The sequence below is a fragment of the Octopus bimaculoides genome, chromosome 23 (assembly GCF_046866305.1).
Source record: "Octopus bimaculoides isolate indiv1 chromosome 23, ASM4686630v1, whole genome shotgun sequence".
Lineage (NCBI taxonomy): Eukaryota > Metazoa > Mollusca > Cephalopoda > Octopoda > Octopodidae > Octopus > Octopus bimaculoides.
This window is the reverse complement of record NC_142950.1, coordinates 2,613,555-2,631,054: the sequence shown is the minus strand read 5'-3', so window position 1 is coordinate 2,631,054 and position 17,500 is coordinate 2,613,555. Positions and strand designations below refer to the sequence as shown.

General features: G+C 42.1%; 2 protein-coding genes across 2 annotated transcripts in view; one reads left to right on the top strand and one right to left on the bottom strand.

Moving 5' to 3' along the window:
* Nucleotides 1–12,484, bottom strand: part of LOC106874571 (ornithine decarboxylase antizyme 2-like) — a 43,551-nt gene extending 31,067 nt beyond the window's left edge. Inside the window, exon 1 of the mRNA XM_089340358.1 lies at nt 11,760–12,484. The gene's annotated coding sequence lies outside the window, so the exon portion shown is untranslated. The remainder of the gene's footprint in view (nt 1–11,759) is intronic.
* Nucleotides 2,960–17,500, top strand: part of LOC106874572 (dynactin subunit 6) — a 41,199-nt gene continuing 26,658 nt past the window's right edge. The window contains exon 1 of the mRNA XM_014922349.3: nt 2,960–3,167. Within this exon, the coding sequence (XP_014777835.1) occupies nt 3,106–3,167 (62 nt within the window). The 5' untranslated portion in view covers nt 2,960–3,105. The remainder of the gene's footprint in view (nt 3,168–17,500) is intronic.

Here is a 17,500-nt window from a genome sequence, read left to right as displayed (position 1 = left end):
CACACGCGTACACACACAAACACACGTAGACACATACACACACATACACTCACGCACTAACACAAACATGCACAGACACACACACACTCACACACATTCTTTCTCTCTCTCTCACACACACACACACACAGACACACACACACACACACACACAAACTGTGTTTGTTCCTTGACCCCCACTTGACGGCTGGTATAGGTGTGTTTATTATCCCCCGTAACTTAGTGGTGCAATAAAAGAGATTGATAGAATAAGTAACAGACTTAAAAAAATAATAAGCATGGGGTGGATCCATTTGAAAAAATATTCTTCAGTGCAGTGCCCCAGCATGACCACAGTGTTTGGACTGAAACCACAGTAAAATAAAATATAAAACATATACATGTGTGTGTGTGTGTATGTGAGTGTGCGTAGGTATGTGTCAATGAGTGTGTGTGTGTGCTTGTGTATGTGTCATATAGGTGTTATGTAAGAGTGACTGATTGAATCATTTTTCATTAGTGTGGTACAATAGCCACCAATTAATATATATTTTTGGTTAATTAAACATATTCAACATCCATTATGGTAAACATCTACCTAGGCCCATCACACACCACCACCACCATCACTTGCTACCATCATTATGAACTCTTTGTTTTATTCTGATATACTTGGAAAGAATATTTTACCAAAATATTCAATCGACTGCTTAGATGAGATGCAGAGAGGGATTTGAGAGAGTATGGGGCCATATCGACGCCCCTCTGACTACAACTTGGAGAAGGCCTTTAATAGAGTATTATGTTCAGTGGTTTGGTGGTTACGGAGGAACCTACGTTTAGATCAGAGGTTCTCAACCAGGGTCCGGATAACTCTGGGGGCCCATGTAAGATATTGTAGTTAAAAATTTAACAGCGAAGGAATGGCTGTGTGGTAAGATGCTTGCTTCCCAACCACACAACCACATGGTCCCGGGTTCAGTCCCACTGCGTGAGACCTTGGGCAAGTGTCTTCTACTATAGCCTCGGGCTGACCAAAGCCTTGTGAGAGGATTTGGTAGACGGAAACTGAATGAAACCTGTCGTATATATATATATATATATATATATATATATATATATATATATATATATATATGTTGTTGTACTTGGGGATGGTCATATTGTATTTGTGTGTCTGTGCTTGTCGCCCCACCATTGCTTGACAACTGATGCTGGTGTGTTTACAACCCTGAAACCTAGAGGTCCTGGGGTCAGTTTGTTTGACTAAAGGCAGTGCCCCAGCATGACCACAGTCAAATGACAGAAACAAGTAAAAGAGTCAAAGAACAGAAGAATGAGTCAGTTATACTTCTTCAATATACTTTTACTTTTACTTTTACTTGAATCAGTCATTTGACTGCGGCCATGCTGGAGCACTGCCTTCAGTCGAGCAAATCAACCCCAGGACTTATTCTTTGTAAACCAAGTACTTATTCTATCGGTCTCTTTTGCTGAACCGCTAGGTAACGGGGACGTAAGCACACCAGTATCGGTTGTCAAGCGAAGTTAGAGGGACAAACACAGACACACAAACACACACACACACATATATATATATATATATATATATATACATATACATATATACAACGGGCTTCTTTCAGTTTCCATCTACCAAATCCACTGACAAGGCTTTGGTCGGCCTGAGGCTATAGTAAATAACACTTGCCCGAGGTGCTACGCAGTGGGACTGAACCTGGAGCCATGTGGTTGATAAGCAAGCTACTTACCACACAGATTTTCATGCTTTTTTTCTTTTTGTTATATAATTCCTAATTATACAGTAATAACCTTGCAGTATGAGTTTAATTCATTCCATGAGAGAGCTTGTCTTTACAATTAACTCGTTTTACAAATCAATTTTCCTCATTGAAATTAACTAAAATATAATTAATCTGTTTCAACCCTTAAAACCCACTCAAAAATAAATTTTAAGGGTTTTAAAACAGAAAAGGTGTAGTCCAAAAAAAAAAAAAGGAAGAATACAACTTGTACAAAATTTTTTCCTGGACCCTAAAAATACTAATGTCTGCTGTGGATCCCCAATTTACTACTTTGCTTATGTGGAACCCCCAGGAGTCTTATGGAGCCCTCAGGGGTTATTTGGAACCTCCAGGAGTCATATAGCCATTGTTGACTTGACAGAAAGGAACTGACCTTGTTTAGCCCAGGGGCAGACCAGGTTGAGCAAACCTACGATCAAACACATGCCAGCTGTTGACCATGCTGCTCTTTCAACCATGGTATATCTAAGAATACATAATTCAGAGTATCCTTCGCTTTCTTAAGACTATTGTACGAGTTGGTTGTGTTTCTAGCATGTAAAGTGACCACTTAGAAGAATTTTTATTGCAGCAGATCACAGTTCAAAGACGTTCCAGCCATGACACTCCTATCTTTTTTTTTTTTTAATTCACGCATAGTATATCTAGGACTACATTATCAAATGTAACCCTCCTTTTTCATCACACAAGAGTGTGTTATCTGAGGGGGGGGGATTTGACTGCTGTTTCTAGCATGTCGGTCCATTGCACTGAAGCTTGCACCATCATTTTGCAAGAGTCTGTCTCTGTATGTGTGTGATGTGGGCGTGTGAGGATGTGTGTGTGGTAAATTCTGAGTATGTGTCTTGTAAATGTAAATGTGTGTTGTGTGTGTGTGTGTATAAACATATGTCTTCTGTGTGTAAATGTGTCTTGTGTGTGTATAAGGATATAAGAAAGTGTATGTGAGTGGAAATCTGTGCAGTGCGTGTGTGATCTCACTCTTTAAGTGTTTGTGTAATATCACTGGTGTGTGTGTGTGTGTCTCAGTTTATGAGTGTATGTATAGGAGGGTCCGTAGTGTGCTTGCGTATATGTGTGTGTGTGTATGTTTGTGTGTCTCAGCATATGAGCGTATATATAGTGCCTGTACGTAACCACACACACACATACGCATCCACACGTTTACGCACGCGCACAGACACAAACGTAGAGCGGATCGAAGGAGGGGAAGAAGAACAAGAGGAGAAGCTGGAGTAATTACAGAGAGAGAGAGAGAGGAATTAAAAAACAAAAAGAAAAAAAGAAAGCGAGCGCGCACATGCAGACCAGCCTCGTTCTGAGTGAGACCAAAATGGAAATGGCGGCCATAACACGTAGCAAGTGAGTAAATATATACATTTCAGTGTGTATATAATAGATATGTATATATATAGCTGTGTATATATATATGTATGTGTGCCTCTGTGTGTGTGGTGTATGACTCTGATGGTGGTTGTGTTTGATCGTAAGCAGATGATTGTGTTGTAAGGGGGGAAATGGTTGGCATGTTGGTAGTGGTGGTGGTGGTGGTGATGATCGAATTGACAGAACAATAAACACGAGGAGACCGATTAAAATATCCCCTCCCCAATAAACCCGGTGTATATATATATATAAATATATACATACACACAAGTACTACTAAAGCAGCACGGTCCCGAACGCGCAGTCGTGCGTCCGCGCTAGCTAGTCGTGAGTGGTCGACCCTAACCCTAACCCTAAACACGTATTCATTTGCACACGCGGATTAGGGTTAGCGATAGGGTTAGGATCGACCACTCAAGACTAGCTAGCGCGGACGCACGACTGCGCGTTTGGGACCGTGATGCTTTAGTAGTACCATACATACATATACGTGTGTGTGTGTGTAACGTGGTGGAGGTCGCTTATGTGATGGCAAAGGGAGGCGAAACCAGCTGATAGATAATCCATAACAAATAAAACAGTTTGAAACCCCACTAATTCTGATGACAGTAACCCTGTTTGATGACACTGTCCTTGATTATAATAACCGGTCTCCACTGATATGTGGGTGTGTGGCAAGACGTTTGCTTCCCAGTCACTTGGTTGTGGGTTCGGTCTCACTGCGTGACACCTTGTGGCTAGTGTCTTCTACTGTGTGGCTTCTGACCAAGTAGATGCCTTGTGGGTGGGTTTCGTAGAAGAACACTGAAAGCCCATCGTCTATCTATCTAACTATCTATTTATCTATCTGTCTATTTATCTTAGCGGTATTTCGTCTGCTGTTACGTTCTGAGTTCAAATTCCGCCGAGGTCGACCTTGCCTTTCATCCTTTCGGGGTCAATTAAATAAGTACCAGTTACGCACTGGGGTCGATGTATACAAACGTGTGTGTGTGCGTGTGTCTCATCATCACCATAAGCCTAATAATTATTCTATCAGTCTCTTTTTCCCAAACTGCTAAGTTATGGGGGACATAAACACACCAACATTGGTTGTCAAGTGATGGTGGGGGTACAAACAGATACACAAACATATATATATATATATATATATGTGTGTGTGTGTGTGACAGGCTTCTTTCAGTTTCCGTCTACCAAAGCCTCATTAGGCTTTGGTTGACTCGAGGCAATCTTAGAAAACACTAGCCCAAGGTGTCATGCAGTGGGACTGAACCCGGAACCACGTGGTTGTGAAGCAAGCTTCTTACCACACAGCCATTCCTGTACCTATGTATATGTATATATATATATATATATATATATATATGTATATATATATACGTGTGTGTATATATATATATATATATATATATATATATATATATATATATATATATATATGTATATATATACGTGTGTGTATATATATATATATATATGTATATATATATATACTCACACACACACATATACACAAACAAATTTATATATATGTGTGTGTGTGTGTGTGTTATTGTGTCTGTGTTTGCCCCCCACCACCACCACCACTGCTTGATGACCGGTGTTGGTCTGTTTACATCTCTGCGACTTAACAGTTTGGCAAAAGTACCTAATGGAATAAGTATCAGGCTTTGCAAAGAAAAAAATACATACTGTGGTTGATTGCTCTGACTTAAAATTCTTCAAGGTGGTGCCCCAGCATGGCCACAGTCTAATGACCGAAACAAGTAAAAGATGGAAGATAATGAAGTAAAATGGTGTGTTTGTGTAACAGTACTGACAGCAACTTTGTCAGTCAATAAGTTTTAATTAAAATCATAGCATCCCACCCACCCCCTCATGCACACACAAAGTAATTAGTGAGACTATCTTAATTAATCTTTGATCTGTCTAAATTTATCTTGTCTAGCAAGAATCTAAATGTCCCAACAATCACAATGATGACAATGACGTGGTGGTGATGACGATGACGCTGTGGTGGTTGTGGTGGTGATGATGATGATGATGGTTCTGTGGTGTGATGGCATTAATGATGATGATGATGTGAAGGTGATGATGACAATGGTGGTGGTGGTGGTGATGACAGTGATGGTGATGGTTCTGTGGTGTGAGTGCAATAATGATGATGTGGTGAAGGTGATGATGATGATGCTGTTGATGTAGTGGTTGATGATGACGGTGGTGGTGATGACAGCGATGTTTTGTTTTTTTTTTTAGCCAGAAAGGCAAGATAGACAAAAACTGAAAATCAGAGGTTCATAAACAAATATGATGACAATACAATATATGACAACAACAACAACAATAATAATAATAATAATCCTTTCTACTAAAGGCACAAGGCCTGACATTTAGGGGAAGGGGACTAGCCGATTATATCGACTCCAGTGTTTCACTGGTACTTAATTTATTGACCCCAAAAGGATGAAAGGCAAAGTTGACCATGGTGGAATTTGAACTCGGAACATAGCAACGGGTGGAACACTGCTAAGCATTTCATGAAGCATGCTGACAATTCTGCCATTTTCCACCTTAATAATAATAATAATAATAATAACAATAACAAGAGCACTCAAAGAGCGCAAACCTCCGCCAAAGCAACACCAACGTCCTCTCAACGATTAGCCAGAGATGATTTTTAAAATGAGAATATCTGAAATAAGCTTCACTGCTCTCACAAACGAGAATACAAAAAATGAACCTGACCGCTCTCGAAAATTAAGTAAAAAAACACAGAAAAAATAATCCAGAATCCTTGACTGGTACCGGATTTATCCCAAAATCTGATCAGATCATGCCAGTCATGAAGCCAAACATCCCTGAAAGTTTCATCCGAATCCATCCAGTGGTTCTTGAGATATCTTGTCCACAGGCAAACAATACCTCTGCCTTCACTAGGGCAGAGGTAATAAGCCTTCCTACAATAGACACATGTCCAGAAGTTTTGAAGGGGCAGGATAGTTGATAACATGACCCCAGTACGTGACTCGTACTTATTTTGTTGATCTCCAAAGGATGAAAAGCAAGGTTTAATTTAGCGGAATATGAACCCAGAATGTAAACATGGTCAAAATGTTGCTTGTTCCTCCATTGGATTTCATACTGAACCCCGAAATACATTAATGTTGCTGCCAGAAGCTCTACTCACAAGACATCAAAGGTGGTTTGGCCCTTCTCTCCGTCAGCCTTCCATGGGAATTCATTCGCAAAGCAGTCCACCCAGCTCCCCTCCCAGGCTGGTGCAGGTGAGCTGGAGGTCACCTGAAGATGTGGCTGGTGAAAGTGAAGGGAGACATGGAGGCACAATTGGACCCCATGTCTATGGTCTTTGGCAGTGCAACGAGGAGTAGGTATTCGTTACAGCCCTGATTTTGGCCAGCTGTTGGATGTGGTCATTCGTGAGAGATGTGGTGACCTCGTTGGTCAGAATCGGTTCAACTCAACCCTGGTGAATTCTACTGCAAGCACAAGTACATACACCATTTCGTGGTAACAGTGTTCCTTCAAGTACTCAATCCAACCCTTTCCATAATTTCTTCATGCATGATATGGTTGTGCCTAGAAGTTCTTAGAATGGTTATGTCTATGGAAGTTCTTTGCAGTTCTTTCATTCTGTTGATCTTTTTTTGTTTCTCAGGCATAAATCACTGCTGGACAGGATAATGGCTATATTCACTATATCCAGGTAGAATTTGTAGTCTTGGTTGACAGAAGAAGAATGGTACCATACAGATTCCAAGCACCAGAAGACAGCTGGAACTTGGCTCGGTCTTTTCTTCACATTGCTTTCCCTGTTACCATCATTAGCAATAAAAGAATTAAGAATCTCCAGAGTCTGATTCTCCAACCCAAGTTATCGTTGCTGTCTCTTACCAATTATGTTCTTTTCTACTCTAGGCATAAAGCCCAAAATTTTGTGGGAGGGGGCCAGTCAATTAGACCAGCCCTAGTATGCAGCTGGTACTTAATTTATCAACCCCTGAAAGGATGAAAGGCAAAGTCGACCTCTGTGGAATTTGAACTCAGAACATAAAGACAGACAAAATACCTCTAAGCATTCTTTTCTATTCTAGGCACAAGGCCCGAAATTTTTTTTTGAGGGGGAGCAGTCAATTAGATCAGCCCTAGTCTGCAGCTGGTACTTTTTTAATCGATCCCGAAAGGATGAAAGGCAAAGTCGACCTCGGCGGAATTTGAACTCAGAACGTAAAGACAGACGAAATACTGCTAAGCATTTCGTCCAGCTCGCCGCCTTTCTTACCAATAATGTTGATTCAAAGAACTGCCTTTGAGCTGCTGTTGTTTAGACTGGTAGTTGTGCCTTGCATAACTGCAGATGTGGTGCTAAGGGGTCTCTGTTCATCTGTGGAATCGAGGTCTGTGTATATCTTCTCTGCCTCTATTCGATGCTTTATGTTGGATTTCCCATGGACTTCTTAATGATGAAGTCCATCACCAACAGAAACACAAAAGGGACCATGGCACATCCTTGATGCACCCCTGTGTCTACACTGTGCCTCTCAGTGTTCCTTTCTTTGGTTCTAAATTCCAGTCATTCAAACCAGGCATCGAGGGGACTCTGCCTCGGCTGGAACATCTATGGTGAGTTAGGCTACAGCTGAGAGACCATTTGTCTTTCAAAATGCCAGATCTTCAATGCCAAGCACATCACAAGAGTGGCCACCTGGAATGTTGAAATGCATGTTGGACAAGCAAAGGCTGCATAATGGAGGTAAAGCAGTCCTCTACTCTGGTCAGGAAGATCATTATATCTAAGGGGCTGGGCATTATCTTGAGTGGTCATGCAACAAGAGCAACGATCAGCCAGAGGCCAGTAAACCACCAGATTATCATAGAAAGGTCTATCAACAGACATGCAACCCCATGGGGTGGTTGGTGCTGGGAAGGGCATCCAGCCATAAAAACCATGCCAAAACAGACACAGTGCAGTCTGGTGCAGTTTTCTGCTTGGCCAGTTCTTGTCAAACCATCCAACCCATGCCAGCATGGAAGGCAGGCGTTAAATGATGATGAATAATGCCACGATAACAGTTGCACAGATCTCTACCCTAACGGAGGTTGCAGCAAGGGAAGACACAGAGGCCTCTGTGACCACCTAGACTACATCCTGGACAGTGCGCCATTATATAACATGAAGTTGGTGACGGGTGACATTAATACGGACAGCATCAGACAAGATTATTTTTTTGTGTTGGGGTCTCATGGTTTAACCAACAGCGTAAACAACAATAACAAGAGGCTGGCTGCTGGTGTTGTGCAACTAAAATGCATATGTTGGTTACATCGACCCCAGTACGCAACTGGTACTTATATTCTCGACCTCAAAATGGATTAAAGGCAAAGTCGATCTTGGCAGAATTTTTCTGACAATCAATCTTGTCAGTGATTCTGCCAGCTCGCCATCTTAATGAAACGTATAACGATGGCGCAGGTGTGGCTGTGTGGTAAGAAGTTTGCTTCCCAACCACATGGTTCTAGGTTCACTCCCTTGAGCAAGTGTCTTCTACTATAGCCTCGGGCTGACCTAAGCCTTGTGAGAGTAGATTTGGTAGATGGAAACTGAAAGAAGCCTGTCATGTATATATATATATATATATATATATATATATATGTTTATGTGTGTCATTGTGTCTGTGGGTCTCCACCATCGCTTGACAACTGATGTCGGTGTGATTATGTCCCCGAAACTTAGCGGTTCGGCAAAAGAAAACCGACAGGATAAGTCCTGGGCTTGCAAAGAATAAGTCCTGGGGTCGATATGTTCGAGTAAAGGCGGTGCTCCAGCATGGCCGCAGTCAAATGATGGCCTAACGATCATGTGCTGATTGACCCCAACCACTAAGCCACTAGCCTTCACATACATATGTATGTATTTATAGGATTGGTCTCTTTCAGTATCTGTCCACCAAATCCACTGACAAGGTTTAAATTAACCCGGGGCTATAATAGCAGAAGCTAGCCTCAGCTGTCACACATTGGGACTGAACCCAAAACCATATGGTCATGAAACAAACCTCTCAACTACACAGCCCTGCCTGTGTATAAGAATAAAAGAAAATGGCTGAAAATTCCGGCACAAGGCCAGCAACTTTTTTTTGCTCCGCGGGGTGGGGGGTGTAAGCCGAAAGATGAAATGCAAAGTCGGTCTCAGTGGAATTGCCTCTCAGCATTTCGTCCGGTAAGCTAACGACTGTTCCTGCTGACAGCCTTAGCAAAAATGCATTATATTAATTAACAATTTATAATTCGCTTTATTCTGCCATGGCGACACCAAAAACAAAACATCAGAAAACGACTATTATTATAATAATATATCATAGTTATGGAAAAGCGGCGAGCTGGCAGAATCGTTGGAGCGCCAGGCGAAATGCTTAGCGCCATTTCGTCGGCCTCTACGCTCTGAATTCAAATTCCGGTAATCTTCAAGTTTAGGGGGGTAAAAAAAGTAAATAAAATTATTCAAGGGAAATAACTGAACGACTTACCAGTATTATCCGTTTTCTTCTAGCTGTTTATAAATAAATCACACCCTAACCCTAACGTCAATCAAATCACGTGTGTGATTTATTTATAAACAGAGATGTACGGAGAATACTGGTAAGACGTTCAGTTACTTCCCTTGAATATTTTTATTTATTTTTTTTATCCCCTAAACTTGAAGATTACCCAAATTCCGCCGAGCTCAACTTTGCCTATCATCCTTTCGGGGGTCCATTGACCCATTTTAACCCACTGTCCTCATTTAAGGACTGTTGCATTTGGTTTGTTTACTTCAATAAAGGTTACCTGAACGCTTCCGTATGTTTGTTATCCCTTTTTTTAATAAACTATCTTCAAAATGCGTTAAATAAGTACCAGTTATGCACTGGAGTTCAATGTAGTCCCTATCCCCAAAATTTGAGGCCTTGTGCTTCTAGCAGAAAGAATAATTACTTGCCATAGTTATACAAACAGAACAACTTCCATTGCTGTGTTGGGGCTTGTTCCTTAGCTTCACGGCAACCCCTATTGAGCCATATGATCAAACGCGCCCCAGCCGTGACCAATACTGCTCGTACTCTAGGTATCTAGGTACAGTGCACCGTATAATTAACACATGTTCGAACATATCCTTGTTTTTCTAAGACTGTAAACGACACGATATTGAAGGAGGTGTAGCTGCTGTTTCTAGCGATCCTGTAGAGGCCTGCTTTTTCCCGCGCGTATGTATCCTCTGTGTGTGTGTGTAGGAGATTGTGTGGCGTTTATTCTTGTTTCAAGGACATCGGCAAGGCCATCTGTCTGTCTGACATACATAGAAACGAACCAATAAGGCGGAAGTAAGCAGTGAAGGGAAGGTATTCGTCATGGTCGCTCGACCTGCTAGAAGTAACAGTCGAATCTCCCTCAGTTATCTCTCATCGTTTTAAATAGAAATGAACAGAAAGAAAGAAAGGGGACATATTGGAAAATGATGAAGACCTAGTTATGATATTTTGAAATAAATGAATTAAATAAAAGATGTGGTGTTTGTATTTGAAATGATATAAGGTTTCCTTGATCAGGCACGGCCTGGGGTTAAAATATCTATCTCACCATGTCGGTGAGGATATGTGTATTTTGGGGAGAAAAAGGCTAGCGGCATTTGTCTGTGTATATATGTGTATATATATATATTCATGTGTTTACACACGCTGATTCACCGATGCGTATGTTTAACTAACATCAACCGAACGAGAGACCTTTCGGTACGAGACAATTAATCCGGATAATCTAATCACAGAATACGTTTTTATTTCGACGCACCACCTCAAGTATGGTAGACTCTTATATTCTTGATGTGGAAGGCAGCTTTAGGATGTGTGTGCATTCATTACACAAACACTGGAAGTCGCTTATTATGATCACGATCAACGTTAGCAAACGATTACTATCGGAAAGGCTTCATTCCAAAGTGATTGCATTAAGCGGCTTGCACTAAATATAATCATGGATAACATTATCAAACGGCTATTATTATCATCGCAACGGCTTCGTTCCAAAGTGATCCTATTAAAAAACTTTCCCTGTATAGAGTGACGGATAATATAATCCGGACGACATTATCAAACGGTTATTATTATTATCATCGCTAAGGCTTCGTCCCGAAGTGATAATATTAAGCAACTTCCATTATATATATGAATCAGAGATAACGTTATTCGGTTACCATTAACAAACTGTTATTATTATCGCAAAGCCTTCGTCCCAAAGTGATCACATTAAGCAGCTTTCTCTGTATATAGTAAAGAAATAACAATTCTATGTGTGTGTGTGTGGTTTTTACCATTGCGTACGTGGATTTGTTCAGTACAATATGATAAATATACCATCAATGGAATGCCAAAAAAAAAAACAATAAACAAATAAATAACTGCGAATTCCTTCCGAAACCTCTGCCCTGCCATTCCCTTCCAATAATAATAATAATAATCTTATAACGAATTCATACATTAATAAAAAAATAAAAGAGAATTTGATATTTTCTACCTTGTTCTGGGATCGAACCATTGGTCCATATCTATGTGGAAGATAAACCCGAGCCTTTCTCTTTCATCTGGTGCTGCCCAAATATTTACCAATTTATGCAAAAACGTTCTGTCTGTTTTGTTTGTTTGTTTTTTGTCTTGTTTTGCGCGTGTAGTTTTGTTTGTTTTTCTTTTTTATATATTTTACGTGTGTGTGCGATGTTTCGTTCCAGTTGCTGGAATCTAACGGGAAGCACTGTTCCAGTTTTCGAACCTACCTTCCCGAAACAGGGGAGTTAACTCTAGAGGAGTGGGAGGAGATCGTGGTGGTGTTGAGTTTAGTGATGATGATGGTGGTGGTGGTGGTTTTAATGATGATGATGATGGTGGTGGTAGGGGTACTGGCGGTGTTGTTTAGCGTCAGGTCAGCTCTGATCAAATGTCCCAATAGGCATTTTAGCCATGACCATCTCGTATTATTATTTTTTTCCTTTTTGTTTATACAAACTGTCTCGGACTTCTGCTTTTCTTTTTTTGGTTTTTTCGTTTTTAACGGAATGTGTTGCGTGATATGAAGGAAATCAATATAGCTGCTTTTTCTAGCAAGTCGAGCTACTGGGTAGAATTGCCTTCGCTGGAGTTCATGTTGATGATGATGATGATGATAATGTAAATGCTGGTGGTGAATGTGGTAGGGGTGGTGGTGATGACATTGTTTAACCCAAGGCAGCCATTTTTTACACCCCCCCCCTCATTTCTCTTTCTCTCTCTCTCTCTCTCCCTATATATATAATATACTCTCTCAATAAAGTTTCAACCGCAACGTGTTTTTTTCCTTGTTACATTTTTCTTTTTCTTTTTTTTTTTAACCAGGCGACTCTTCACCGTGTGTCCTTCGTTTCCCTTTCCTTTTCCTAAACAGTAGTATAACATTCGACTGCTATTTCTAGCAGAGCTAACTGCCATTGATGATGACGACGGCGGTGGCGGTGGTATTTTGTCCTTAAAAAAAAAGTACTATTGGATTGAATACAAAACTACGACCGGAGGAAACCTCCGAAAAACGAAAGCGAAAAAGTTAGACGAAGAACACGTGATACAATGTCTTGTATCTCATACTTGTTTCGGTCATTAGACTGTGGTCATGCTGGGGCACCGCCTTGATGAATTTTAATTGCAAGAATCAACCCTGCACTTATTTTTGTTTTGAAAAAGAAAACCCAGTACTTATTGTTTCGGTGTCTTTTGCCGAATAGCTAAGTTGCAGGAACGTAAACAAACCAGCACCGTTTGTCAAGCGGGGTGGGGCAGACACACACATACATACATCTACCAAATCCACTCACAAAACTTTGGTTGAGCTGAGGCTATAGTAGAAGACACTTGCCCAAGGTGCTATGTAGTGGGACTGAACCCAGAACCATGTGGTTGGGAAGCCAGCTTCTTAACCGTACAGCCATGCCTGTGTAGAAATCCTCTCATTGTCTCTTAATGTGGTTTTCTTACATATTCGGCACAGCATTCAAATATACAGACTTGATTTTTGTGGTTAACACGTTTGCTCTGTGACATTGTTGTAGTAGATTCAACCTCACTGCACAATAGCTTGAGCAAGTTCTTTATCTCCGAGGTCACTTTTGTACTTTTCATTTTAGGGGTCATGCCAAACCGGGGGCCACAGATGGGCAGAATTGTTAAATACGATGGACAAAATGCTTTGTGGTATTTATTCTGGTTTTTGCATTTCCAGTCGATAGCTTCCGCTATCTGGGCGACCAAGTTAGTAGTAGGGGTGGGTGCGCTGAAAGTGTAGCTGCTAGAATAAGAATAGCCTGGGCAAAGTTTAGAGAGCTCTTACCCCTGCTGGCGACAAAGGGACTCTCACTCAGAGTAAAAGGCAGACTGTATGACGCATGCGTACGAACAGCCATGCTACATGGCAGTGAAACATGGGCTGTAACTGCTGAGGACATACGTAAGCTCGCAAGGAATGAAGCCAGTATGCTCCGTTGGATGTGTAATGTCAATGTGAATACCCGTCAGAGTGTAAGTATCATCATCATCATCATCATCGTTTAACGTCCGCTTTCCATGCTAGCATGGGTTGGACGATTTGACTGAGGACTGGTGAAACCGGATGGCAACACCAGGCTCCAGTCTGATTTGGCAGAGTTTCTACAGCTGGATGCCCTTCCTAACGCCAACCACTCAGAAAGTGTAGTGGGTGCTTTTACGTGTCACCCGCACGAAAACGGCCACGCTCGAAATGGTGTCTTTTATGTGCCACCCGCACAAGCCAGTCCAGGGGCACTGGCAACGATCTCGCTCGAAAATCCTACAGGAGCCAGTCAGGCGGTACTGGCAACGGCCACGCTCAAAATCGTGCATCTCATGTGCCACCCACACAAGAACCAGTCCAGGGGCACTGGCAACGATCTTACTTGGCTTGCCGGGTCTTCTCACGCACAGCCCATTTCCAAAGGTCTCGGTCCGTAGTCATCGCCTCGGTGAGGCCCACTGTACGAAGGTCTTGCCTCACCACCTCAGCCCAGGTCTTCCTGGGCCTACCTCTTCCACGGGTTCCCTCAACTGTTAGGGTGTGGCACTTTTTCACGCAGCTATCCTCCTCCATTCTCACCACATGTCCATACCAGCGCAATCGTCTCTCTTGCACGCCACAACTGATGCTTCTAATGTTCAGCTTTTCTCTCAAGATACTTACACTCTGACGGGTATTCACATTGACATTACACATCCAACGGAGAATACTGGCTTCATTCCTTGCGAGCTTACGTATGTCCTCAGCAGTTACAGCCCATGTTTCACTGCCATGTAGCATGGTTGTTCGTACGCATGCGTCATACAGTCTGCCTTTTACTCTGAGTGAGAGTCCCTTTGTCGCCAGCAGGGGTAAGAGCTGAAAAGCTGAACATTAGAAGCATTGAGAGAAAAGCTGAACATTAGAAGCATCAGTTGTGGTGTGCAAGAGAGACGATTGCGCTGGTATGGACATGTGGTGAGAATGGATGAGGATAGCTGTGTGAAAAAGTGCCACACCCTAACAGTTGAGGGAACCCGTGGAAGAGGTAGGCCCAGGAAGACCTGGGCTGAGGTGGTGAGGCAAGACCTTCGTACATTGGGCCTCACCGAGGCGATGACTACTGACCAAGACCTTTGGAAATGTGCTGTGCGTGAGAAGACCCGGCAAGCCAAGTAAGATCGTTGCCAGTGCCCCTGGACTGGTTCTTGTGCGGGTGGCACATGAGATGCACCATTTTGAGCGTGGCCGTTGCCAGTACCGCCTGACTGGCTCCCGTAGGATTTCGAGCGAGATCGTTGCCAGTGCCCCTGGACTGGCTTGTGCGGGTGGCACATAAAAGACACCATTTCGAGCGTGGCCGTTTTCGTGCGGGTGACACGTAAAAGCACCCACTACACTCTCTGAGTGGTTGGCGTTAGGAAGGGCATCCAGCTGTAGAAACTCTGCCAAATTAGACTGGAGCCTGGTGTTGCCATCCAGTTTCACCAGTCCTCAGTCAAATCGTCCAACCCATGCTAGCATGGAAAGCGGACGTTAAACGATGATGATGATGATGATGTGCTGAGAGGCAGGTACCTGTTGCAAACTTGTCTGTCTGTGGCCACAGTTATACTTATGTATTTACTTAACTCCTTAGCATTCGGGTTACCCAATCAAACGCAATGCTTATTCATTCATATTATTTTGAGTTTATAACGCATTAACCTGTGGCCTTCAGATTTTGATGATGTGATTGTTTTTATTTTAGAATGGCATTGTAGGGTAAGTGTAAGAGACCAGATCCAGTCAGTTTGAACAGAAAACAGGGAGAATATTTGGGTTGCTCTTGCTAAAGAGTTAAACCCTTCACTACATATGGAGCAAAGGCTTAAGTAGTGACAACCCAGAGCAGAGAAAATCATCAAGGTCCTATGTTCCATAAGCCCACAATGATGTTTCTCCACTCTGGGTCGTCTGTTTCTCTTTCAAGTCTTTTTGGATTTGAATTGTAATCGATGCTTCTGTAACTTCGTTGTTTTGTCTCTAGGTAGGGAGTGTTGGCCCTATGTTGTTGTTGTTGGCACTCCGTCGCTTACGACGTTGAGGGTTCCAGTTGATCTGAATGCTGAAGAATTAAGACAGCAAATTGGCACTGGCATGAGAATATCTGATAGAATGGCTTGCAGTATTTGCTCCAACCACCTGCATTCCTGAGTTCCTTAACCAATTCCACTTACAAGATTATGGTCCTTTCTTTGATAAATGGATTGTTAGGTTCGAAATGCAAATGTTCTCTTCATGGTCTCGATACTACTGTCCCTTCACCTCTCCCCCTCCCCCCCCCCCCCCGCTGGTCAAGGGGACTTTGCCCTTTGTCTTGCAAATTACTTGGTGCCACACAAAAAGCACCCAGTCTACACTTTGTGAATTGGATGGTGTCAGGAAAGGCGTCGATCCATACAATCCCTCGCCACACGAGACAATGAAAACCTCGCACAGACCTCTGGCTTGCCTGATCCTATTAAACCATCCAACCCATGCCAACATGGAAAACAGATGTTAAATGATGATGATAATCCACCTCCTCCTCATCATCATCGTCGTCATCATCATTATAATTAACACCATCGTTGCATTCAGCTAATGTCATCACATTCAGGTAATGTTAATAACACAGCATTGCATTATGTATTCATGTATACATATGCATAAATACACACCCCCACACACACGCACATGCACACACACGCACATGCACACACACACATATCTATAGTAAATTACATATGATATCAGCTGCCCACTGTTGCCAGTCTCTGCACAGTGTTGCCAGATACAACTTTCCACCTGTGTCAGTGCAGTTGCACTAAGATGGCGTAATTTTTCCAATTGTTACTTTTCCTTCTTTTCACAATGGTCACTTGATACCTTACAGCTGCACGTTTCCACAACCATACATACACACAGACTACATGCAGCTATATGCGTGCTCCCCTCTGCCGCCGACACCACCACCAATGCAATGACATGTGTCTTTTTTTTTTATCTTTTACTTGTTTCAGTTCGTTTGACTGTGGCCATGCTGGGGCACCACCTTGAAGAATTTTTAGTCGAATGAATCGGCTCCCGTACATTTTTTTTTTCTTCTTTGTTTTTAAGCCTGATACTTGTTTTATCAGTCTCTTTTGCTAAACTAAGTTACAGGGATGTAAAGAAACCAACACTGGTCATCAAGCAGTGGATGGTTTGACACATTCTTGTATCATTTGGTTAATCTTTTAGAAAGAATAAAATGTTTCGAACGATACAACAATGGGCTATATACCTGTTGTAATTTTTAACCATCCACAGTCTAATAATATTTCGGAATATAATTCCTTCCTCAGATATCCCTTTTTCTGTCAGATGTAACACTTATTCCTTCACGTTAGTTTTAATTAATTATGGATTATCTTGTAGCTTTGAGATTTTGGTGCATGGCACCTTTTGAGCATTTGGCCTCATAGAGGCAATGACAAATGACCAAGACCTTTTTGTTATATGCTGTGCTTGAGAAGACCCATCAAGCCAATCATAGTTGTGGCAGATACTGGTGTCTCGCAACTGGCACGTAATAGCGCTCATTACACTTTCAGAGTGGTTGGCATTAGGAAGGGCACCCAGCCATAGAAACCATGCCAAATCAGACTGGATTCTGGTGCAGCCCTGGTTAAACAGGCCAACCCAAACCAGCATAGACAATG